Source organism: Tetrao urogallus (assembly GCF_951394365.1).
Source record: "Tetrao urogallus genome assembly, chromosome: 1".
NCBI classification, from domain to species: Eukaryota; Metazoa; Chordata; class Aves; order Galliformes; family Phasianidae; genus Tetrao; species Tetrao urogallus.
Genome location: NC_136813.1, coordinates 59,135,393 through 59,159,878, shown reverse-complemented (window position 1 = coordinate 59,159,878; position 24,486 = coordinate 59,135,393). Strand labels below are relative to the sequence as shown.

At 42.4% G+C, this 24,486-nt stretch overlaps 1 protein-coding gene across 1 annotated transcript in view; it reads right to left on the bottom strand.

Annotated features, from left to right (window-relative positions):
* Positions 1-20,738, bottom strand: part of EDAR (ectodysplasin A receptor) — a gene marked incomplete at both ends in the record, with an annotated part of 59,798 nt that extends 39,060 nt beyond the window's left edge. The window contains one exon of the mRNA XM_079540905.1: positions 20,706-20,738. Coding sequence (XP_079397031.1) covers positions 20,706-20,738 — 33 coding nt within the window. The remainder of the gene's footprint in view (positions 1-20,705) is intronic.
* Positions 20,739-24,486: the final 3,748 nt, after the last annotated feature.

The following is a 24,486-nucleotide window of genomic DNA, read 5'->3' as shown; positions in this document are numbered from 1 at the left end:
TGTCTCAGATTGGTTATACCTTCATACAAAACAATTCAAATTCATCCAATCTCACATCATTAGGCTGAGATTTTCAGAGTGCTGATTGCTGTTGCTTCTACCTGGATTTTGTCCAACTTGTCCCAATCTTTCTTGAGGTGAATATCTAAAACTGAATGCAGTATTTTAATGAAGACCTCGACCATCCTGAATAGAGCATTTCATTGGAGAGTTTATAACGTCTCTTTTATACATCCCGGGATTGGGTTGCAGTGAGAATAAAGAGTTGGCAGACAGGCAGGGATGAAATGAGAGAACCCTCATTTATTAAGCCACTGCATGTTTGATGCTGGTGTAGGTTATGACTTGTTCTTCTGCCTCCTTCCCCAAAATCTATGTTGGCATTTCTATCAAGACGTGAGAAAATATCTTGCATTTGTATGAGACATAACAGTTTGAAAACTACTATTTATGCACCAGCAAATACATTCCTTTTGTATTGCCCAAATCCATGCCTAAACTGTGCTCTGGGTTTTTCATTCTACTGATGTAAACTCTACCAAATTTATTTGCCAGTGATGCCATGGCACCATGTTCCCATTCTCCATGCTCCTTGCTTTGCCAGGTTGAGGAAGGGGATGTTGAGACTGACATGGTAAGAGTGTTTTCATCTGGAAAACAAAAGCAATCTGTATGCTCAGAAAGCTGTCATCGTATCTCCTGCAGTCTGCTGAGCATGCCAGCTTCAAGCTTTTCACTGTGGTGCTGGATGATAGCAAAGACTATAACATCATGAGCTGCTATTTTGAGTTGGATGCTCAAGTTGCTAAAAAAGATTTTTCTGGCAGAACATCTTTGCAATATTTCCACTACAGAAATCTGCTTTCATCCTCAAATCCTAATGCCTCTTTTTGAGGGCTGAATGTATTATGGGCAAACACACATGCATGGCCAAGAAAGAATCCAGTTGTGAGGGCTGGTAAAAACAATTCTGGTTTAAATATAGCAAAAAAATCTCACTCATCTATCCGTTGATCTGTGTATTGCGAATGTCACCTGATGGCCAACACTGAGTTCAAACTACTGCCAGACAAGGCCTTCATAAACAATCTTCATTTTAGAACAGAATAGAAAAGAATAGTTTGATTGGAAGGGACCTTCAAATACCATAGAATCATAGAATATTCCAAGTTGGAAGGGACTCACAAGGATCAGTGAGTCCAATTCCTTGTTCCACACAGGCCCATCTAAAATTCAAACCCTATGCCTGAGAGCAGTGTCCAAACCCTGAATGATGGCAGTGTCAGGCCATGACCACTGCCCTGGGCAGCCTGTTCCATATTCACCACCCTCTGGTGAAGAACCTGTTCCTAACCCCCAGCCTGACTCTCTTGTGGAGATTTTGTAAAAAGCTATGATTGCTTCTGCAGATACAGTTTCTCTGTACTTTGAAGACCAATAGCATAGAAGAAACATGCAAAGCTTTAATATGATACAAGCCTTAAAACTGTCCTGTTATTAACACTATGTGACCCCTACTAAGTGGAAAAAAAAGCAGGGCATTCAGAGAATGAAATTTTTAAGTTTCTGCAGCTGGTAAAGCTCTAAAGCACCCCATTTTACAAGTTTCAAGGCCGTCAAGCACTGAAAAGAGGTTGAATGTGAAAATACCTGTTTTTAGCTTTGTATGTTTGGTTGGTTTTTTTTTTTAGCTTCTTCAGAAGATAATGCATTAAAAATAGATTGCAGTGTCTTTCAAAAAAGTGTTTTACTGCTTGCTTGAATTCACTCCCAGAGAAAGCAATCTGCTATGAAAGGAGTCTAACAAACAGATCAGAGATCTACTAACATCATCACATGAGAAAGCCAGTGCTAACTGAATGCTTTTGGAGAAATGCAGGTAAAAAACAGACTGCCTGCCTGATCTGTAAGCAATTTGCAGTCCTAGGTGTTGGGATGGGACAGCATTAGTTTGAGCTTATCCTAGAAAGAAAGCTAGTCCATGTAGCAAAGCCAGAGCCATTGTTCTGGACTCATCTGAAATGGAGGAAGCCTGTTTTTTGTCTGGAACAGCTCATATGAAACTACCTTTATACTAGTAGCACCTGCTTCAATATCTTCTGGAGGACTTCAAGGTGCTGCTTAGAGTCACTTAATAGGGTGATCTCCTCTCCTGAATGAGACAGATCGAATCCCAAATCAGTTTGATATATTTTACATAGTTACATTTTATGTTAAAAACATGCGTGTGATTTATTTGCACAGCACACTGGAAAAAACTTATGTCCAGAAAATAACACCTCCACATCTGGTGGGTCACCTTTGAAAAGGCAAACATTTATAGCAGTGTGGAGGCAGAAGAGGGGCACAGATAGGTTACAGCAAGATCAGCATCCTAAATGAGACACCAAGGCTGGGAGCACTGCTAGGCTGTGAGGCTCAGGAGGAACTGGCATTGCTGAGGGCACTGCTCAGCATCCAGGCACTGGGATAAAGCTAGAGGCAGGGCAGTTTGGCATGCAGTAAGCCTACAGCCCTGGAGCTGAGAAAGGTAAACCAAATAGCTATTTAAAGCACCAGGGGGAAGAAAAAAAAAAAAAAAAAAAAAAAGAACAAAAAAAAAAAAAGGAAAGAAAGAAACAACAGTCACACACTGTTCACTTCTTAAGTCCTAAAAGGTTATACAAATTGGAAACAGAACAGAAAAGACTGTAAAATGACAAAATTCACTTTTTCCCCCATTTTTTTTTTTATTCTTAAACAGCTTTGTTTGCTCCCTGGTGGCTGGCAGAACAACCAGCCAGTAGCCTGCTCTAGTCATTTATTCAGCTATCTGTATAGCTAAGAGGTTTGTCAGCAGTGATCTCACCTTAAATTCTTCTTAATGTAAATAAACATGTTTCTAGGATTCAGGACTCAGCTCCCTTTTTAACCACTCTGAAATGCTGATGCTGCTGGATTACATGTCTCCCCACTTCTTCCGATCTTGTACAGACTTCTACCAAGTGAAAATGGTAAAAACTGAAACATCTAATAGAGAGATCTGTGTGATTGGAAAACCAGTGATGGTTATCTGGAGGCCAGAGGCATATAGTGTAAAATACTGACACTAGTGAATCTTCCTAACTAAAAGTTTGTGGAAAGTATTCCCGGTTGGTCACAAATAAAATTTAAAGTAGTCTACCCTACCCATCCTCCAGGTTAAAATGTCTGCAGGTATCAATACATCAATACGGAAATAACCCAGACACAGGTGGTATGGGATCACACAGGTGATTGCGGTGTTCAGAGGATCAAAATAACAAGGGACTATCCCTCTTGGAGGAACTGTTTTGGTAAATTCAAGTCTAAGCATGAAGCAAGCAAAACATAAATTTTTGGTCTTTCCTGTCAAACACGATGTCTCGTTCCACTGGTTTGGAAAAGATCTTAGCTGTTGTTTCCCTTAGAACAATATGAAAGCCTTGAGGAAAATTAAACTGGGGAAAGATTCGGTATATGAAATGCGCAACACAGATTGCTGGAGAAGTCTCAGTTTGTGCATGAAGAAACACCCTTGTCACCAGTTGGCAGAATGTATACCTCCCATTTACACAAAACTGAATTTTAGACATTGTTCAGTATGTCTGGGATTCCTGGGTGAGCCTTTAACTGGCTGTGTGCTTCTGTGCAGAAGTGCAGGTTCCCAAATCCAGGTGTGATTGCGTGGGGAAAAGCTCCTGCAGGAAGATGTGTGACTCTGAAGGAAGATGTTGTCAATTAGTCTGTTGCTGGAGTACATAATTTGAAGAATTTTTGGAAGAGGAAATGCCAAGTTCCTAGTTAAACTTGTTGAGTAACTTGTTGAGTATCTCTGGCAAATTTGAATGAGGAACTTTCTCCAGAGAGACTATAAAAATAGCTGGTTGAGCCAAGTAAACAATGTATTCAATGTGACAACTTTTGTCATCATGTCAACTCTGATTTTCACAGATTATGATGAATGCATGAGCGAGAAGCTAAAATAACACTAAAGGCTTGTAAACATGGGGGTAGTCTGCAAGAGGAGTTGGAGTGGGGCAATGAACTAAACTCATGAGGTTAAGGCACAGTAAACCTGTAAGGCTTCTTCTGAATGAGTCTGCTAGAACACTTTCAGTCACCACACTTAAATACCCAGTGCTAAAAAAACTGAAATGGCCTAAGATTTGCATCCTTGTGCAGTTAAGAACACAGTCTGAGAGGGGAAATGTAATTATTATGTCTTGCTTCACATATCAACTGTTTACATCTTGTGTTGAAGTCCTCTGTGTTGGCAGTGCTTGTGCCTGGAGCTGTACTTAGGTGTGGGAATATGAAACCCACTGAATGTTTACTGCAGCTGGAAAATGAGAGTCTTCTCTTGATTGAGAAAGACAACACCGGACATTGCTCTACAGCACTGGAAAGGAATAATACTGCGTTTCTAACCATATAAGGCATGAGGAGACATCAGCCATGTAATTTTACACAGCTCCAGCATATCATGCCAGCTCTGCAGGGCAGCATTATTCCTGTCCCTGCTTTTGGCCACACTTTACCAAAGGTTATCGATGAAGCCATCTTGCACAGAAGGGAGGTTATTCAGCCTGCTGCCAAAATGGGAGCTGGAGCTTAGCCTGGGCAGATTAATATTCCAGCAGATTTTGTTTGTCGTGTTGCATTGTAGAAGAATGATCTAATGCTATGAGCTGAAATGCATAAGAAGAGTTCCCATGACAGACTGATGGTTCTAGTACATTTTGGAAGCAGCAAATAGGGAAAACATTTGCTCTGTTATGTAAACATGCTCATTTCTGTAAAGCCCTGGACCTGTCTCAGAAGGATGAGCTCATGTGCAGCTAAGGAGACTTTAATTATCTCACTATGGATCAGTCTGACAAGTTGCCCTAGATGTTTCAAATAGCTTACAAAACCTGTAACCATCCCTGTACCCTGCCTGTGCACCCCAGCAGTCCTCTGGAGCCATTATAGTTGGATACAAGCTAATGCAGCCCTCAGGCTGCTGAATATACATTGGGGCCACGCCAGGGCAGGCAAAGCACAAGGCATATTTCAGCTTCTGTGCTGAGGCCAAAAACATTGCCACTCAAATGTATTTCTTCAGCTGTGCTCAATTCACAGTGTGCAGCATGCAGGCAATAACTTCTATCACACCTTGCACTGTGCTTGGCTGTTTTAAGTACAACAGTCTCTGTCAGCTCTCTCTTATTTCCCACTTAACTCTTTTCCCCTTCCATTCAGAAGTTTTGTGTTGTATCACTGACCTAAAACCTCTGCTACGACCACAAGAGTTCTTTGGGAGGAGTGGTACTGCTGTGTCTCTGCGTGCAGCCCCAGGTGACCGTACCGTCCTGCACCCAGTGGCTCAGTGGTCACCCAAGTCCTCTGGATTGGGGCCCTGTTACCCTCTATGTCTCAGAACCTACACTAGGAGGGGCTGAGGGGCTCAGGAGTCCTGATTCAAAGACAGAAGAGGGAATTCAGTATGAAGAAGAGGGTGTCTCTTTCCCTGAGGTGCTGTATCAGGCACAGCTGTGCAGGTGAAAGCCCACTGAAGTCAGTGTCAACAGTGAAATTCTCAGTGATGCTGACGGCATCTGGATTTGAGCCATGATACACAAAGAACACACTCAAGATGGTAGTTGACAGAATTAATAAAAGAGCATCAGGTAGATATAAACGCTCAAAGGAAGCAGACGTATAATTTGCCTATCAAAATAATACCACTACAAGCAAAAAGACCTACCCTAACATAAACCTTTACTTAACAGCCTGATCAGAAACCTTAAAATTCTCTTTAAAATAGCCAAATCCTAGCTTAGAGCCTGAAATGCAACACTCAATATATTCCACATAATGGAACACTCACCAGCACATTAACAGCTGAATAATAGTTCACAATTGGTGAAAAGATGAAAATCGCTGTAGCAAGCATCACTGTACCAAAGGACTTATTTGTAGTCTGCTGCATGCATCCAAATGACATATTACAGAAAGATGAACGGGGTCTGTTACAGACCATTTGAAAAGCCACTTCTTCTAGACAAGGCTGTCTGCTCTCATTCCTCTTCGCATTATCAGCTGCACTGCTGGCAAACAGTATTCAGGGAATTTTGGAGGGAAATAGGAGAGCATGATATTTCCTTGTCACCACAATAGATTTGACAGACCATCTGAGCAATACACTTAGTATCCTGTCACACAAACTGAAATCTTTGGAAAGTTTTGGGAATGGTGCTCTGCTACTCTGCATCTGAGGTATTAGATTATGACTAGATACATCTCTTGCTCATGAATCACTCATTTTCATCCCTTAAATGTGTTTGGAGAACTGGGAATGGTTCTGTAACAGCCCACCTGGCTTGGCAATTAAAGAAATTCATTTCTCTTTGTTCCCATAGACTTGTATCTCAGGTTTTCTCTACTAAAGGTGGAGCGGCTCCCCACGCTGCCATACATCTTGAAGGAAATGAATACAAAAACTACTGTACGTGCAGTGTGTGGACAGCAGTCACAGCTCTGGGAAAGGTCCCGAGCCACACCAAGGGGGCAGGCAGGTTTGGTGCTGCTGTCTGGAGGCGAGATGCCAAGTGGTGTGGGCACCCTGCCTCAGGGGGCTGGCACCCAACCAGCACATAAGCAAGGCCTTTGAAGTATCAAGCTGCTGACAGTGCTGTTTAAGATCAGTAAACAGGCATTCCGTTTCAGCTGTGGTTATGGAAGGATTCTTGGTGCCCAGGAAAGAGGGGTTATCAGGCTAGATTTTAAGGACCATAGGACTCTCTCTTCTGCTGCAGATCAACCATATGAAGTCTTGCTGATCCCTCTGACATTACTGTAGTAAAAGGAGTGAAAAAATATTATCTATTGTCTTCCCTCTGTTTTATTTAATGATCTTCCACCACTCAACCACATGCTATTTCTCAGTAGTACAGCATGACATGTTGGTCACATACAAACTTTGGCATTCTGCACTCAATGGGACTCTTCAATCAGTATCCCATCACTTTAACAAAATCCAGGCAAATGCTTCAGCAAAAGGCACAGTCTTCAGGACTTATGGCCTAATTCTTGTCCTCTTCTAGACTATTTCCTCCTAACCCCGACATATTCTGCTCATTTTTATTTTTAGGTGAGAGAAGTATGCACTCCCCACAGAGGACTAACTTTATGCCAGCTTTAAGCTTTCAAACATCATCCATCATTCTGTCACTTTGCCAGAGAGGGCAAAATGACTCCCCATCTGCTCAGAAATCTGAGGGCTCATTTTTCCTAATCCTTTTCTCTTGCGGTTTATTTTTTGAGGAGACTTCAGTCATGGAAAACTTTTGGAAAGCTAACCCTTAGCCATTATTAGGAAGCATACAAAGAGTTGTACAGTAATATCTTACCTTCAAGTGGCTAGGTACAGCTAACTTTGTAAGTTTAGGTGCTGTTTAGGAACAAAGGAGACCTCTGAAGTGTTTCAAGAACTTGTTCTACAGACAGCAGCAGTATTATTTTCCCTTGGCTGTTTTGGAGAAGCTCTGGATAACAAAGGGCTTGCTTGCTTGTTTGTTTCTGTATAGGATTAGGCTTCTGTTTTCAAAGATGCTATCCAAGCTCCCAACATCAAGCTTGCCAGACTCTACCTGCTCAGAACCTCTACCATGTGTGATACAAAGATTCAAACCAAAGACTCTACCCGACATCAGTGGCTTTACAAGGAGGAAGCAGATGGTGAAGTACTGTGTTTAAGTGACTTCTTGATAAGAAGATTAATTAAAAACTACACTTTGCTCATTTCACTTTTTTTTTGGTGAGCCACTATAAAATACCACTGTAATTTATTTTGGCCTCTGGGAATAATATCCCAGAAATAACATCTCCACTTAAATTCTAGTAGCTTAAGATCCCTGTAGAGCTGCTGCCTTCACTGCAAGACCTATAATTAGCCATCCATTATGGCACTGAGCAGTAATACTGAGGAAGCCCGTATTCCCCCTCGAGCACTGTATCCCAAATGTGCCAGGGAGCATGTAAGGGCTGACACCCCCCGCTCCCACTAGAGCCAAGCAGTGCAGGAGGTCTAATTCCTCCCCAGGGCTCCTTGCAGAGCTCTTTTGCAGAGATACCCCATATAAATCTTGCCTTTCTCAGGTGTCTCACACTGTGAACATCAGGATTGCTGCACTGTATGTCCTAAAGCTGTAGTGGAGTGATTTGGGTTGCTTTCCCTCTTTCTCATCTGGAATTACTGCTGCCATTATTGGCTTTGCTGGGTTCTTGCTGCTCACCCTGTTGCTGCCTTGCCCACCTGTGGGGTACAGCTTCTAATACATTTTGCCATTTTCTGTTGAGAAAATAAAGCAGCTGTACTTCTAGGAAGGATGGAAAACTGATAAACCAAGCAGTACTTTTTTCAGGAAGAAGGAAAAACTTGTCCAGCCTTTGGACAAAGCATAACCATAATGAGGAGGACAAGGATGGAGATGCTGCTCCAGCTCTGGCAATCACACTGGAACAGCTAACATTTTCCTGAATGAAGAGGGCTAGAAGGTTATCGGTCCAGCTGAAGACTTAGTTCAGATGGAGTGAAAACAGCACATATGAAGAATATCAGAGTACAGGTTTTTCCTGCGATTTTGGGAAAGATTTTAACTTCCTTTCAAACACATAAATAAATAATAATTTTCTCAGATAGTACAAAATAAACATATGAACTGTTTCTCTAAGAAAATCCTACATACAAAATAAGAATATATTTTCCAAAACTTCTTCCCATTTCATTGTCTGAAACTGTGTTCTTTATTAGAACTGAATTTACAAATGCTTTCAGTTGCTTAGAAACAGCATTGGCAAGGTTTATTTGTGAACAAATCTCTGCTGAAAGGGTTGCCCCTTTCTGTGTGCAACCTCTACAAACATTAATGTAAACTCTCTAGTGGAAGTGGCCTAGAGGATTCTGTGGTGGCAAACATGGAGGTAGTGAGACTGGTACTCATCTCGACACACTGAGACTTGTGTAGAGATGTTCCTCAGATGTGCCAGATCTCAGCTCTCATATAACTTCCTCCAAACTGTCAGCCAACCTAAATTTATACTTAGAAAAGACACTGGATCCCCAACATGACAGCTCAGCTCTGAATTCTAATGGAGATTGTCAAGAATGCCAGCTCTTCAAGGTTCAATAACATCAGGAATTTAGTTTGAAGACAGCTCTTGTGTTGAACCCTCTAGCTCCAAGTACAAGGTACTGTAAGTAAATAACATTTTTACCAAACACTTCATTGCTACAGATCAGTTCTAGCACACTGAGCTAGCACATTCAAATTTACTTTTCCCAGGTTCCACATAATGAGAACAAATCAATAAAGCCCTGGAATTCTGGGGTCATGGGCATGAAAGCATACAGGTTCTCTGTGAGCCTCTTAAATATCATTATTCTTCACAAGCAGTGCTGCATGTTCATCCTAGCCAGCTTACACTCACTTTAACAGACCAATTTTTGACCTGCCTCAGATACAGATATATTTTAACTTCTCTTTATCAAGCTTCCTTTGTGAAGAAATGGCCACAGAAAGAAGAAAGGAAGATATCAAGATTCTCTAAAATTCCCAATAATCTTCCTCTCCATGATGACATTGAGCTGAAGGTTTGGACAAAAGTTTAATTTAGATCTCTAATCACTGCAATTGGTCAGGTCTGAAAAAGCATTCTGCATTACTGGTTTGGCGCAGTTTCTTTATCTAGCAGTAATAGTACACAGTGAAGTAAATTTCAGTAAAGTTCAGTAATGCCGGGGGCCTGTTCCAGGATTCTTTGGAAATGCAATAGTTATGTGCATAGGAAATGTACAATAATAATAATAATAAATAAAGTGAGCTCACTTTTTTGATATTTAATGATTTTGGAGCTAGAAAGCAAAAAAATCTGCCTTAGTCTTGTCCCATGGTAATTCTTTGAGATTCCTTTCTCACTAGGACTTTCTTAAAAATTTGTTGAGTAATAATAACCTGTTCATATTGGAGATATTACAGCATCCCGGTCATTCTGAAACCCTACTAGAGCTTTGTAAAGTGCTCGTTTTTATACTCAAGTTAGGAATCTACTATACACAGTAGCAAGCATAAAATAAGTGGTTACTTGAAGAACTGGGAACAACCATGGGAAGCAGGAAAAAATAAATGTGCTATGTCCTTAAGGGATCTGATATCTGAGGAAGCTGATCAGGAGCTTTCTGGACCTGCTAACTCACAGCTAAGCAATTCTGCTATTTAGTGAACACGGAGGGTAGATGCAGCTGTCCATGTGCAGGTGTCTGATGCCATCTGAGATGTCCTATGGCCCCCTGCCTGACCTCAAGGCAGAACTCCAAAAGGGTGAAGTCAGACCTGTGTCAGACCAGCCAGATCCACGCAGCCCCACAGTCTCCCTCAGCACAACTGAAAGGGCAGTGGCCATACATGTAGGCAAATCAGTACAGTTCTTCAGAAGGATCTTTTATTTATTGAAATTATGGACAGAAAGAAAAGCAACACTGAGAGATCTCATCCTTAAGATCACATACAAGTAAGATGTAGAGTGATTTTCTCATTTCAAGTTATGATGGATGTCAGGGGAAAAAAAAAACAGACATAAAATTCCAGTGGCTGGTGCCCACATCATGATTTATTTTTACATGAACTGATGGCAAAAATACTATTTTCCTGATTTAATTCATAGCTTTACATGTTGCAAGAGAAAATAATGTTATCAAGTGAAAAAGCATTGTGTGGAGTCAAACTAGCTGTGTTTTCACCTATACACTGAGTGAGCGTATGTGTAGAGATATGCAGGATATTGAATAGAAGGGAGGGAAGCCACTCTCACTCTGAAGTAGGTCTGCATTTCGAGAGCAAGGTGAAAAGGTGGGGCCTCACGCAGCGGTTCTGCGGGAACATGTGGACAGGCTGCAAAGACAGACCTGGCACAGCCTCTCCTCCCTCAGCAAATGGAGCTTGCTAAGAGCCAGCATGGTGACCAGAGCTTCCCAAACCTGCTTCAGTCTTTCTGAAAACTCTTATCAAAACCGTTCTAAGACAATGGCTGCAGTGAAAGTGCAGATACCATGGGGCAGAACACTGGCTGAAGAGTAAAACTGTCATTGTACAGGCAGCCTGACCTGTGCCCTGAGTACTGGGGGATGGACTGAAATCTTCAGGCAGCTACCGTTCTACCATTTCATCATGAAGTGAAAGTACAGCATGTTCTGTTGCTAAAGTACAGTTACTCCCTGCCTTCTTAGTAATTAGAAATTAATGCTCTTGACACCCTCTTATACCATACTCTATGGAAACTACTTGCAGCATAGATAAGCATTTTAGCTCACTGCTAAATGTGCTTGGTGTTGTGCAGTACGCAAATAAAGGCTGTCTCTTCCTCTAAGATCTTACAGTCTGGGAGATAAAAACATGAAAGTACTTGGGAAGATGAGCAACCCAGGGACTGTGGGAGGGGCTCATTGAAGTTACAACCTGAAAACCTCTCATCTCACTTAAAGAACCTGTACATTTTGTTACTAGAAGTGTGTATTTCTGGGGTTCAACAGTTCTGCAGTTAAGAAAAAAAAAAATAAATAGTGAAGCTGTTGGCATTTGTTTGTGCCCAGTTTTCTAGCACTCAGGAAACATGCTGCTGCTAACTCCCCCAACACCACTAGGCTATCCCCTCATGCCAGCCTGCTAGAGACTCACTTTTCTCCCCATAACCAACTTGGTGGTTTCTGAACTCAAGAGGGGTTCAAGGGAGGGCTGCAGAGACAAGATGTCTCTTGGATGTGACAGATGCCTTTTAATTTAAATATGTGAAATCAATAGACTGACTCACTTTTGCTTTCATATACTTAGGAAAATTATGAGTCACTAATTAAACGGAATTAAGTATGATGCAATCAGCATGTGAAGTTTTCCATGGTCCATCTCTCTTCAGCCTCTGAGCATAGGTTACACACAGGGACCACAGACCCAGCAGCATCAGACTGCTCTCTCCCCAGGCTGGCACTGTACCCCTTGCTCATTTTTGCCTCCAAGTTCCTGGAAGCAAAATTTTTTGTTACTGGTGGCACAGGGTCGCAGCATCAAGCAGTAGAGACATCCCCAGGTTATAATTCCTTTGCATGTCACCTCTTGGATGGTGACACATCCTACAAAAAAAGGATGAATTCTTCCTCCTTTCTTGCTATGTTCTTGGTTATATCAGAGGTGGCCCTGTTTTGGGATCTCACCAGGATATCTTTTTGACACGGCTGATTTTTGCCTTATCAGTGCCAAAACAGTCCTGATATTAACAGGAATGATATAGCTGCACCTTCTCTTGCAAAGCATTATAAATGAATATGAAACGAGTGATTCTCAGTGTAAAGTGTGCAGTTGTTCTGTGCATCCCAGTGACACACTTGGAGACAAGCCTGTTTTGATTTCAGTTAAGTGAAAACCGGGTTTCCCTTTTGCTGGTGGAGCAGAAGGCAGCCAATGCCAAGGTAAAACTCTGCACGTTTCTCATCCTACATCTTTGAGTGATACATTCCACAAGTGCTCTTTATTTAATCATGTAAAGATAAATAAGCTATTACTTAATACAAACTAATTATTTTTTAAGCAGCACAGCTCAAAGATAATCTGTGCTACAGAATTCCTAGTGGCAGAGACATCCAGGATTTTTTACATGTAAAATCATGAAGCTTGCCGTGATGCTTTTGAAGTTTTAATACGACATGCATTTGCCTGAAAACTTCTACGCAAGCTATAAGCACCCTTGGTCGGGTTCAGTCCTTTCAAGGCGCAAGTCTTGCATTTCAGTTTCAGTCCTTGCAAACCTGATCTATCCGATAATAAATTTGTGAACATTTTTATTTCTCTATGCAATAAGAAAATTTGGTGTTTTCAGTATTGATTATTCTCCTCACCAAAAATTATTCTCACGGCTACAGCGGTAAAGAGTCCTGAGCAGTGTCTCTCAGAAGAGGAAAAAAAGTCACAATGCTGCCTTCTTTACTTCTCTAATCACTGCAGATGTTGCACAGTCACACCTATGCAAAGCTAAATACTGTGTCTCTGTTACATTTTTGATCTTCATTAATTATAGCTCGGAAAGTGTACAAAAAGCAGCCTGCCTCTTTAATACAAATAAGATTAATTGCACGGTTGTACAGAAAATAAACCACCAGTAGTTAAACAAAAAATGTTTGTCTTAAAGCAGCCCTTGGATGAAGGTTTTTTAAACTGTTACAGGAAGTGAGAAGGCTGCCAAATCACCATGCCCGTGAGCCTCTCTCTCATTATCAGCCTAAACGAATGCACACACCCCGACACTTTCATCCTCTTCCAGGCCCAAGAAAAAGCAAAAGGAGACAGAAAGAAAAAAAAAGCAAAACACCACACAACCACCCCTCCACACAAAGAGGTGTCTCTGAAGTCTGGAATGCACCCTGGCTGTTTGAAGAGGAGATTTATACCTGACACCCTCCTTGAAGCTCATTGTTGAGACTCGCCTGCGTTCAAATCAACCGCAGACTGGCTGCTGCAGGTACTTCATCTTACGCCGACCACATAATCTGAGAGAAATGCGTCGGGAACTGCTCACACTCTGAGCATTAAAAAAAAAACATAAGAAGAGAGCTGAACTCCACATGCGGACAGTGGGTGGAGGGAGAAGCAGATGGGCAGGGGCTGTGCATGAGGAGGTGGTAGCACCACGAGGGCTGGGCTGCCTCCATGGCACCTGTGCTTCGGCACAGCCAGGGCAGCGTGCGATGCCCAGGGGAAGCCCTGGCCATCCAGACGCAGAGCCAGACAGCAAATAAATTTGGTGTCCACTTTGCAGTAATCACCCGATAAAAGATGGGGTGTTAGGATTCCATCCATGGTGCAGAACCACTTATAGTTCATTTCCCAGGGTAAAGAGTTACCATGCCGTTTGGAATAAGGCTGTATTAATTTATGGTACTGGAACACATTTGTGAGTTTTTTTTAAAGTAGCGCCAAAAGAGACATGAAGGCCAAAAAGTGACAGTATATGAAACACTGTAATGGTTTTTATAACTAATAGATGGTTAATATAAAACATAAAGTCAGAAAATCTTGTCCTTCTCTATCAGTTCACAATGCCTACCTTTAATCCTGAGCCCAGAAAATAATCTGGAATTAACAATCCTTAAGGGCTATTCTAGTACTTCTGACTGACCCTGCCTTTGAGGAGGACCCATCAGTGTTTTCTGGATTTCACCTAACAGACAGCTCTAATTTGGTTTTTTGATTCTCTTGTTTCAAGCAGTTCAGTGCTAGGCTTCTTCCAAAATTTTCAGGCTCACAGGGATGTTTGGGATGTTGAGGTTTGGGAAAAAGAAGCTACTTCAATCCATTTCAGTTACAGAATGCTTTCTATATTTAGGATTTAAAATTATGGTTTATTAAGGATGCAAATTATGAGCATTCCTAGGACTCTAGGTACTTGCAAGTCCCAGCTAGCACATAACCATCATGCCATTACAAATCTGAATAAAGCAGGTTAAATTTGCAGCAGATTTAAAATAGGGCAAAAGGGAGGGTGGGAAGAGAGATCACACAACATGTTAAACATCTAGCCATTAGGATGGGAGGGGAAACATCTACTGAACTGAACTGACACAACTGTTTTTGAAGCTACAGTATCAATCTCACCTTGGCCACAGGTATGCCCTTCTATTTTTGCAGTTGAAAGATTAACCATCTGTACATTTTTTTTCTTCCTTTTTTTTTTTTTTCATTGGGAGATAATATCTTCTATCTAGTGCCAGCAGGAGGAGGTTCTCAAAGAAATCAGTTTCATCAACCTGTGACCAATGTATTGAAAAATAGATCATGCCTCTATGTCAGCAATCACAGCAATCCACTGAGGACACTTAGCATGGGGCCTCAATAATTTCAGACATGGAGCATCTGAGGAAATAGCATTCAGTATTTCATTCTGACATTTCAGCTCTTGACAGCAAGCTGGAGAATGCTGCTTGAACCCAAAGTCAAATGCAATGAAAGCAGCACAGCTTTATGAAGAAAATATGTAAGCAAAGCAAGTTCAGCTTGCTGTATCTCACTGGCAGCCACAACAGAGGGAAACAGAAATACGTGGCTCTAGGCAGTCACTCCATTGCTGCACACTTGTTAAAAATAGCTTACTTGCAATTTTCAAGAAATGCCAGCAGGGCCTCCTAGTCTAATGAGGGCACCAGCAATCAATTAGGCAGCCAATGCCCTGGATTCCCCAGCACATCCTACTCCAGCCCTCAAAAAGATGTCACCTCCCTCCTCTTCCTCCAGAAGTTTTCTAGTTTTCTTTCCAATCAGTCCTTTGCTTGGTATTAATCCAGCTTTTCTCTAACTCACATGCTTTGTCCTGCCAGTGACTCCTTCTCTTTATTTCTGCGTCATCTCTCTTGACACCAACCCTTGCTCCGATCCAGCTGCTGGACTTGCTGTGTGGTGAAGCGGAGAGCAGAAAGTCCCCTTTCTCCTGCCTGGACCCGATGCTTCCACAACCACTGCTCACATGCCCACTGAGTTTCATAAAGCCAAGAGCAGGACCTCTGCATCTTTTACTCCCTCCCTCCCATATGGTGCAATCAACACTCTCTGCTCTGCCTGCTCCCCTGGTGCAGAGTATATAAAGCCAGGCTTTCAGCTCCTCCACAAACTCAAAGTGGCAAAGACACACCATGCACATGTTGCTTCTGCATCAAAATAATCCCAGCTGGAGCACAGCCTCATCCAACTCACCCTCACCTGTCAAAGGCCTGATGCCACCAGTGCAATGCAGCATCATCAGCCTCCGTCCACAGAGGGCTGGGTAATGCTGAGATCATCTTTTAAAGTTAAATGTAAGAACTCATGTTTCTGATTTGTGAGGGCTGTGCCAACAGCCACTATCTGGCAAATGGACTCTTATCCAAGAACTAAGGACATATTGTCTGATCCAGTAGTCCCTTGGAATCATGCTGGTCAGGGGAAGCTCTTGGAAGAGGGCTCAGCCTCACTGAATGTAGGGCTCCCTGTATGTGGAGGAAAAAAAAAATGCATGTACCTTTAGTACTGCATGCGTTAGCAAAACCATAGAACAGGAAGTGATTTAATCCAGTGACTATTTTCTTGAAGTAAATAAAGGGTTATAGGTTACAGAAGCAGCATTTCTGGAAGATAGACCTATCAGCTGCACAACAGCAACTGAGGAACTACATTTCTTTTACGGCCTGTCTAAGATGTCACACTGTGCAGAGACCTGGGGGCATGTTTTAGTGATGGTGCTTTAAACGGTGAAAATCAAAAGCTAATTCTTCTCAAAAAAGGATGCAAGTGGGAAACTAGTTTAAAAAACCAAGCTTTTGAGGGATAGCAAGTGCTTGTGTTTAATTGTGCTCAGGTCACTTTCAGATTCAGTTTCTGGACATCTTGGCTCTGCCTTCTACGACTTCCACACAAATTCATGTATGTATGTTCCTAAATGCCAAATGTGTACAATGCATCTCAGCTTCGAGAACAAGTGACAGTTAATTAAAACCATGCACCACACACAGCTTATCATTTCATGATAAATGATGGCACTGATTAGATGCATCATTTTTATATTATGCTTAATTACATCAAAGCTAGACCCACCAGAGTGCAAAGGAAAGGGTAGCATTTTTGTTAGTTACTAATAAACTCTGTTGGCTACCTTTTTTCTACACCACTGACATATAATGGAAAGTGACCAAAACCACACACATAACATGTCAGTTAAAACCATTTCATTTTTTTATCGTGTCATGACATACTGGGTATACAAATCTTTAAAAATAAATCTGTACTATCACTCTGTCTCTTAGCAGCTCATTGTGATAAGAGTTTAAGGCTTTAAAGAAACAATGACCGAGTTACCCTGTTCTTCCATTCTACCCATTTTCCTTGCTCACTGTTACACATACAAAGCTCCTCACCTGAATCCCTCAGGTCCTGTTTTTCTCCTGCACATCTATTCCTGTTGTAGGAAGAAGCAAGAGCTGGATATAGAACTGCAAAATGGCTCTCCCTAACTTATGTGCCTAATAAAACAAAACTCTCCTAAAGGGACTAACATCAGTCTTTAAAACACGAAGACCAGATTTTGCTGCCCCCATTCAGAGAGCTCCATCAACAGCTGAAATTAGCGGGCCTGCCATGAGGAAAGTGTATTCATACAGTTAGCCAAGTCTCCCAAATAAAAACCAAACTGTCTACAATTAAAGTGTTTTTTTGAAGTCCACTTTGAGTGTTCAGAAATACTATGATTCACATAGACAGTCTTTACTTCAAAGCCCTACAAAAGCCTGGAAATGAAAACCTAAGACTACCACATTCATGTCACCTATTACTCCTTCCCTGAAATTTGCCCCTACAACATCTTGTTCCTGAATTTCTGCTGTACTCTCCATTTGCTCTTTGAGGAACTGTTCTTGAATAGATTAAAAAATAGATTAAGAACTAAAGACTTGCATACGGGATATGGTTAGCACATTTCAGAGGAGTATATGGTTTCCATATATCAATTGATTATTGGAGTAGTAAGACACACTTTGAGTAAAATGGGACAACATCAAATACTCACTCTGTTTAATTTGGAACAGGGAGCTCCTGTCTCTCGAGAGAGTGCCAAAACCATGGGGTTACTGGTATTTATTAGATGGATTTCTTTTTTTATTCATCTGGGCTACTTCCCCCAGCTCTAACTGGATCCCAAAGCAAACAGACAGAGCTTGTGCAGCCAAAGAGTCATTTTTCTCCCTATTTTCACCTGTGTCCCTCACCCCTTCTCCCTAGCAATCCTGCCCACACAGAGGGTGAAGGGAGAAACATAATCCTTGGAGGTTTCATGACGCAAGCGGCCATGCTGGGGCTTCTGGTGAGCCTGCGAGCCTCTGAGAACTGCAGGTGGCAGAAAGGTCTTTGCAAGTGTCCCAGTGGGGATGGCTTCAGCCACAGCTGGCAATCAGTCATAAGACACTGATCCGTTGGAAACCAACCTTCAACCACGCTGGTGCCCCTGGAGCTGCCTGCCTTGTAACCTTCCCCAGTTTAAAACATCCTGGGATAATCTTGTACATGTTTTCCCTAAGAAATTTCTCTGCTTCACCAGAGATCAGAGCCAGGGACCACATCTGTAACAGGAGCAGTGTGTGATGGACTTGAGTCCCCAGCCATGGAGGCCACGTTTAGTGGCAGCATCTTTGCTATTGCCAGAGCCTGAGAAGAGCCTCAAAATGGAGACCTCAAAAGCCAGCACATGTGCCCTAGTCATGGCTCCGGCAAGGCTCCTGGGAATATCCTACATAGAAGGCTTCCTCTGAACACCAGCAGCACTTCTGTGTGGTCTGTGTGTCAGAGCATCAGCACATGCTGCCCGGAAGCTGTGGGGTCTCCTCTTTGGGCATCTCCAGCAGCTGCCTGGCCACGGCCCTGGGTACCCTGCTCCGGGTGGCCATTCTGGAGACGGGGTGGGTCTGAGGGATCCAGAGGGCCTTGCCAGCATCAGCCATTCTGGGATTCTGAAAACTAGTTAGGCAATCAGCTCCCCCAAAGTCTTTCCCATTGGTAGGTTTCCCTCCTTCAGTCCACTTCTCTTCCACAAAATACAGTACTACTACTGCTCTATCTCTCTGCACAAAAGAGCCCCGATGTGATAGCACAACAGTAGATGTCTCTGCCTGGTGGAGGAAAACATTCTGCTGTGTTTGAATTTCAGTTTAAGACTCTTACCCCTTGGTAGCTGAGTCCCTGCAGGCCACCCCCTGCCAGAGCTCTCCAGCTCCTCCCTGTTAAAGCTTTCCTGGTTTGCATTAGGCAGTTCTCTTTCTCACTTAGACAGATGACTCCTAAACCCAACAGAAGGGGCACCACCTGGGACAGGATTTGGAAACTGGGCTCCAGTTCTTACTCTAGAGAAAATTTAAATATTTTAGATTGAGTGCTCCCCACAGCCCCGTACACCCTGGCAAATACCCTAGCCACTAGGTAACAGCACTGTTCTCTCCAAAGAGTTACAGATATCTACAGGGATGGAAAGATAACATAGAAAACACAAGAACCAGTGCTATGGGGAGCACTCCAGGGAGTGCTAGAAACAGGCAGAGAAAGACATCAAGGCCCTGTCTCCTACATCCCAGCTGTGCAAAGGCTAAAAATAAAAGCTCATCCACCATCAGCAGCAGGACTCACACATGATGTACAGATCCATTTCTCCGACACAGACTCGGCCAGGTAAAGCATGTCCAGAAGCACACGTTCAGGCATGCAAGGAACTAAGCATGGGTGTTAAGGAATGTAGCCACCTCTGGGGTGAAGGGGCAGGCAAGCAAGGCTTCTAAGGATCTAAATTTTAGACTTCCGCTTGTGAAGAGACAAGTCTGAGGCACCCGAGTTCCTCTGTGGAACTAAGTCCGTGAAGATGACCTAAAAGAAAGTTTCTGCTTCTCACCCCAAAGTGCTCCTGAATCAAAGATTCCAAATGTCTGTTTGTTATTCTACAGACTTCTCACACACCCACCTCTAATTGCTCTTCTGTGATTAAGGAAAAGCGTTTCATCTGTATATATGAAAAAGGGTGAAAACTCTACATGAAAAACACTGTGAAGTTCAGACAACTGTTTGTGAACTTTCATCTGTTCGGCAAAAATGGACATGCCTATGCAGCTAAGCAGAGGTCTGAGAGCAACACTTGTTAAATTAATCCAGCTAGCATCAGTAACGACAGGGAAAATACCACAGATAGCAGCTTTGCTTTTGTATGTATTTTTGGACTTCATTCATTTGATTTAATTAACGTGACTTTTGCAGCTTGTGCAACAATTTTACCCTTTCTTCAATTTTTTGTCCAGTTCAGACAAGGAGTCAGGCAACAGCAAATGAAAGCACAAAACCAGCAGTCTGCTAAAATAAATGGTGGAAACATCCATGGCATCAAGACTGAGAAAGCTTGTCAACTCTTTGCATTCAAATGTTTCCACCAAAATTGTTTTGAAAGGGATGAACAGAAATTTCTGAAGGAATAAAACAACTCCAAACACTATACTTCCCATTCATTTTCTTTGCTTCTGTTTTTTAGAATTCCATAACAAAAAGCCATATGCATTTACAAAGAAATGTGCTTACTTGATGTGGTAAGTACATACATCATTCTACCACTGAGTTCGGTGGGGGCACTTTTTTAAGGAAAAAGTTTGCCACTTCTTATGCACATCTCTGAAATTCTTCAGGGATGCTTGTATAATTAGGAAGATCTTAGTGAATTAATAAGCCAGAGTACTTTGTAAAGGTATTAAAATAATGTAAGGGAGAGTCACACCCAGGCTACGGTGTGGGTGAGCAATGCATGGAATTGAGCAAGGCTCTAACATATTGCTGAAAGCAAGCATTCCCTTCCAGAGCAGGCAGTAGCTTTACCAGGTGTTAGCCCATAATTTCTCAGTCCCAGACTTGTACAGCGATGCTGTACAAAACCTTTTTAGCCACTACAAACCACAACAAGTTCAAGATGTGACTCACGTCTAAGCTTTGACTGGCTCACTGTTACCAGCTCAGTCACTGCCAGCAGCCCTACATGCAACTGCTGATCCTGTGGCATCCTCACACAACTCCCTCCTATGGGAAAGCCCTGGTTAGTCAGCCTCGCAGAAAGGTAGGGTATTGTGATATTTCTCTTACCATTGAGCTGCTTTGCTCTTCCTGCATTCCCATCTTAATCACTGTGCGAGCTGTTGGTCTTCCACGCTTTCTTTGTGTCTATGTAAATTCAGTGTTTGATGCTGCAGAGGCGGAGACGATTTCTAAGTCAGGGGGCAGGTGTGAGTGAAGGGAGCAACCCAACAGCCAAACTATTTGAAAAAGAAACCTTTAATGTCTCATCAGCTCAGCACTTGAAGAAAAAAAAAAAAGAAAAAAAAAAAAGAAAAAAAAAAGCCTTCATAACTTGCCTTGAAAACTGGAAAAACAGGGTGTCTGGCTATAATTTAAGACATTAATAACAAGGTGATATTGCCATTCTCTGACATATTTTGACTTTAGCACAGCAAAATGCTATCTTAAAAACTGAGGCTGGTAATTAATACGTGAAATACTGTCAGTGACAGAGAAACTACAGAACGGCTGATTCGTTTCTCATTCACTTCAAATTCCACATTTTCATTCACAGTCAAAATTTCAACATTTTGAGAAAAGAGCCCAGGCTGAATTGTAGAGCACATCTGAAGAAAGTTTTCTTTTGTTGTGTTGAACAGACTTACTGACAAGTAGTTTGGCCTGACTAGAAATTGGGGAATACTTACAGTACAGTACAGTTGCGACTTTACAGACTGACCCTGGGCTTCAGAATTATTCAGCTGCTACCATGAGCACCCCTGAAACTGCACCCTGAAGACCTGACACCCCAATTAATAAAAGGTTTCAGGAAGAATTATTTTTTACCTGCAGCCTTTTCACAACAAAGCAGGAACACGCTGCACCATGAGGGCACGTAGGACAATATGAACTGTCTGAATTGCCACAGTCTTATGTTCCAGAAAAGACTTTTAAGCATTGCGTTGAAGTTTTAAGACAGATAGTGGCACACTTGCCCTCTGTGGGAGTATTTGCCTGTTTGAAGCTGTGTGTGTACTTATAAGCTTGGCTGTATGAGTCAGGATATATAATGAGCAGTCAGATAAAGCCCCTGCACGTGCATCCTTACATCATAGAGATCCCAGTAAGAAAAAATGTATTTAAAATTTCCTATTGGACTTGTTCTTTTTGCTGAAATAATCAACTGTTGAGACTCTTGCCTCATCCAGAACTCTTTATGATACTTGTAGATAGATGGGCAAATGCAGGCATCCTGCTCCTTACGCCTTCAAAGCTATCACGTAAAGATAACAGTGTTTTCTTTTAATCTTTTTTTCATTACTGAATATTATGCTTACAACAATCCTGCTTTGCTACAGATGGTTTCCTGTTGTTTCTGCCAAATGTGAAATAGCAATAAAACTTGAAAAGGTTTTGATGCTGTCACTGCATGAAAAATTGTATCTACGAGAGTAAATTAAATATGAGCCATAGTCTTTAATTGCTTTAATCTTACTTGGTAAGTGAACTTTTTTACCCCCACCTCCAACTCAAAGCTTCCGATAACATGACCTGAAGGGAAAAAAATATAGCTATGTATTTTAGAGAGGTAGAAAGCCTTCATTAATAAAAGCAAAAAAGAGGAAGGGGAAGTTGATAATTCTCATGTCCAGACCAACCAAACAGCCACCAACTCCAGCTAACAAGAGCAGTGCCTTTGGCTCTGCATCATAAAATATGTAAAGTCATTTCTGTTAGAAGACAGTAGAGTTCCTGTTTTCAGAGCTATAATAAGGAGATCTATCATCTTAGCAGACAAATTACTAGAAAATGGCTTACATGCTCCCAAGGGAACAGAGCCTTTGCTCCTTGCGTGGGCAAATCTCAGTGAACTCAGTGACAGCTTTACTTGAATGCAAAAGGAGTATTAAGCAGCACTTCAAAGAAAAACTGAATTTTATACATAACTTATATAATGGGGAGAACTGTTAATGTTCCCTGTAGGCATAAATTCAGTGTTGTAGGGGAGAAGGACTGCAGAAAAGAGTTTTACCTGCAAATGCATGATACGGACACATTACTTACAATAACAAATGGGTGAGCTACATGGGCGCTCTCAAATTTCGGCCAATATTTGACTGGCACCCCATCAGGACAGTCATTTTCTAGAAAACAACAGTGAGCATTTAACCACATCCTTCTCCCAACAAGGTAAGGCTGTCTTCACTGCCGTGGATCTGTCTACACAAGCACTGAGGGCAGAGGCAAAAAGAGTAAATAGTAGAAACCGCTGTCATTTTGAGTACATTTGTCTGTCTGTTGCTGTGCATACAAGGCCTGCTATCTCAGGGCTCTACAGCACAAGAAACAAGCGCTCTTCAAGCTCCAAGTGTTACACTGGAGATTTGGCAAGCGCCCATTTCTGTGAGAAGAAAGCATGTAACTGTAGTCCCACCTGAGTGAGACATCGGCTTCACAGCTGCTCGGTCCTCTCCTGTTCCTTACTGGGGACTGATTTGATACCTGTTCACTGCAAGAAGTGATTTGCTCATGGTGGAAGAAGCTGGTGGGACTCCTGTTTCCTTTGAACTCATCCTGACTTTCCTTGTTCTGCAGGCTGGGATTGAAAAGCTGAGGCAGGGGTGACACTGTGGGCAGGAGTGAGTGGAAAATGTGTGCAGTCATGCAGCTGCAACCACGTGGATGTGGCTCACCCACGTGCTGTGTCCCTGGGGCATCTCTTCAGGGTGCCCTGGCATTTCCCCACGCCAAAATCCTACACCAGAGATACTGCTCAGGGGTTTAGTTTGACTTCCACTTAAGCTAAATTAAAAGCAGCTTTGTACAAGCTTTGAGTACCCTACAGCTATGGACAAATCCCAGTACTTTGTCCCAGCTGTGGTCACTGTGAAGCTCTGGGGCAGGCAGGGTGCAGGGCTGCTTGGACCTGTGAAGCTGACATGCCAGGCCTGCTGCCTTTCCTGAGGGATGATGTCTCTTTCTGCTGTCTGTTAAACCAGCACCATTTTCCCTGGGTCAAGGAAACGTCCATGGACAAGAACACGCTTTCTCTTTTGCAGCATAGCCCCCATACATGTGGACATTGGGTGTCCACCAGATACTGGTGCACAGGTCCCATTTGAAGAGCTGCTGAGAGTGCTGGAGAGTCTCCTGTTGGCTTCACTTGGAAGCACATCAAGCCCCTGCACATTTCTTTCGTCCTTTCTTAACAATTTTGCCATTTGGCCATCAGCTGAGTTATTGGCACCTTTCGCATTCAGTTAAATAGCACAAAATGCTAGCGCAGGACATTTCTCATAACCGGTTAGAAACCATGATAGAAAACACAACCCTGCAACATCAGAGATGTTCTGCATATACTGCAGTGGATTTGCATCTAGGTTTCCTTGTTGCTAGCCAGTGCCATCTGTTATCTGTTTTGGTCTGCTTGTGAGAACTAGTAATTTCTGAAAATTTCGAGACAGGAAAGAACAATGGCTTTTTCCTTTGTATTTTATGTCCCAAAGAAACCAACTGTATCTATATATGCACACAGAAATATACCCCTTCAATTGGCAGTACACTAGCATATGCTTCTTCTATATGGAAAATTTAAAGAGACAAGGCCCATCAAGGGGCAATATTTGAACATAATGAAATAAATCTGTGCCCCACAGTGCTTGAATATTCAGTTCTGCTTTTGTCTCTCTTGGAGGGTGCTGACACTCAGACTTGGTGACGGATTAAGCAGTGACAGCTGAGATAGTTCCTGCCCTCAGCTGTGTGCTCTGCCCCTTGCTTGGAAATTACTGCCCTCCCACTGCCAGCACAACCGAACGCTTTGTGCATTTCAGACTGCCAGACTTCACGTGAACCTTGTCTCACGACA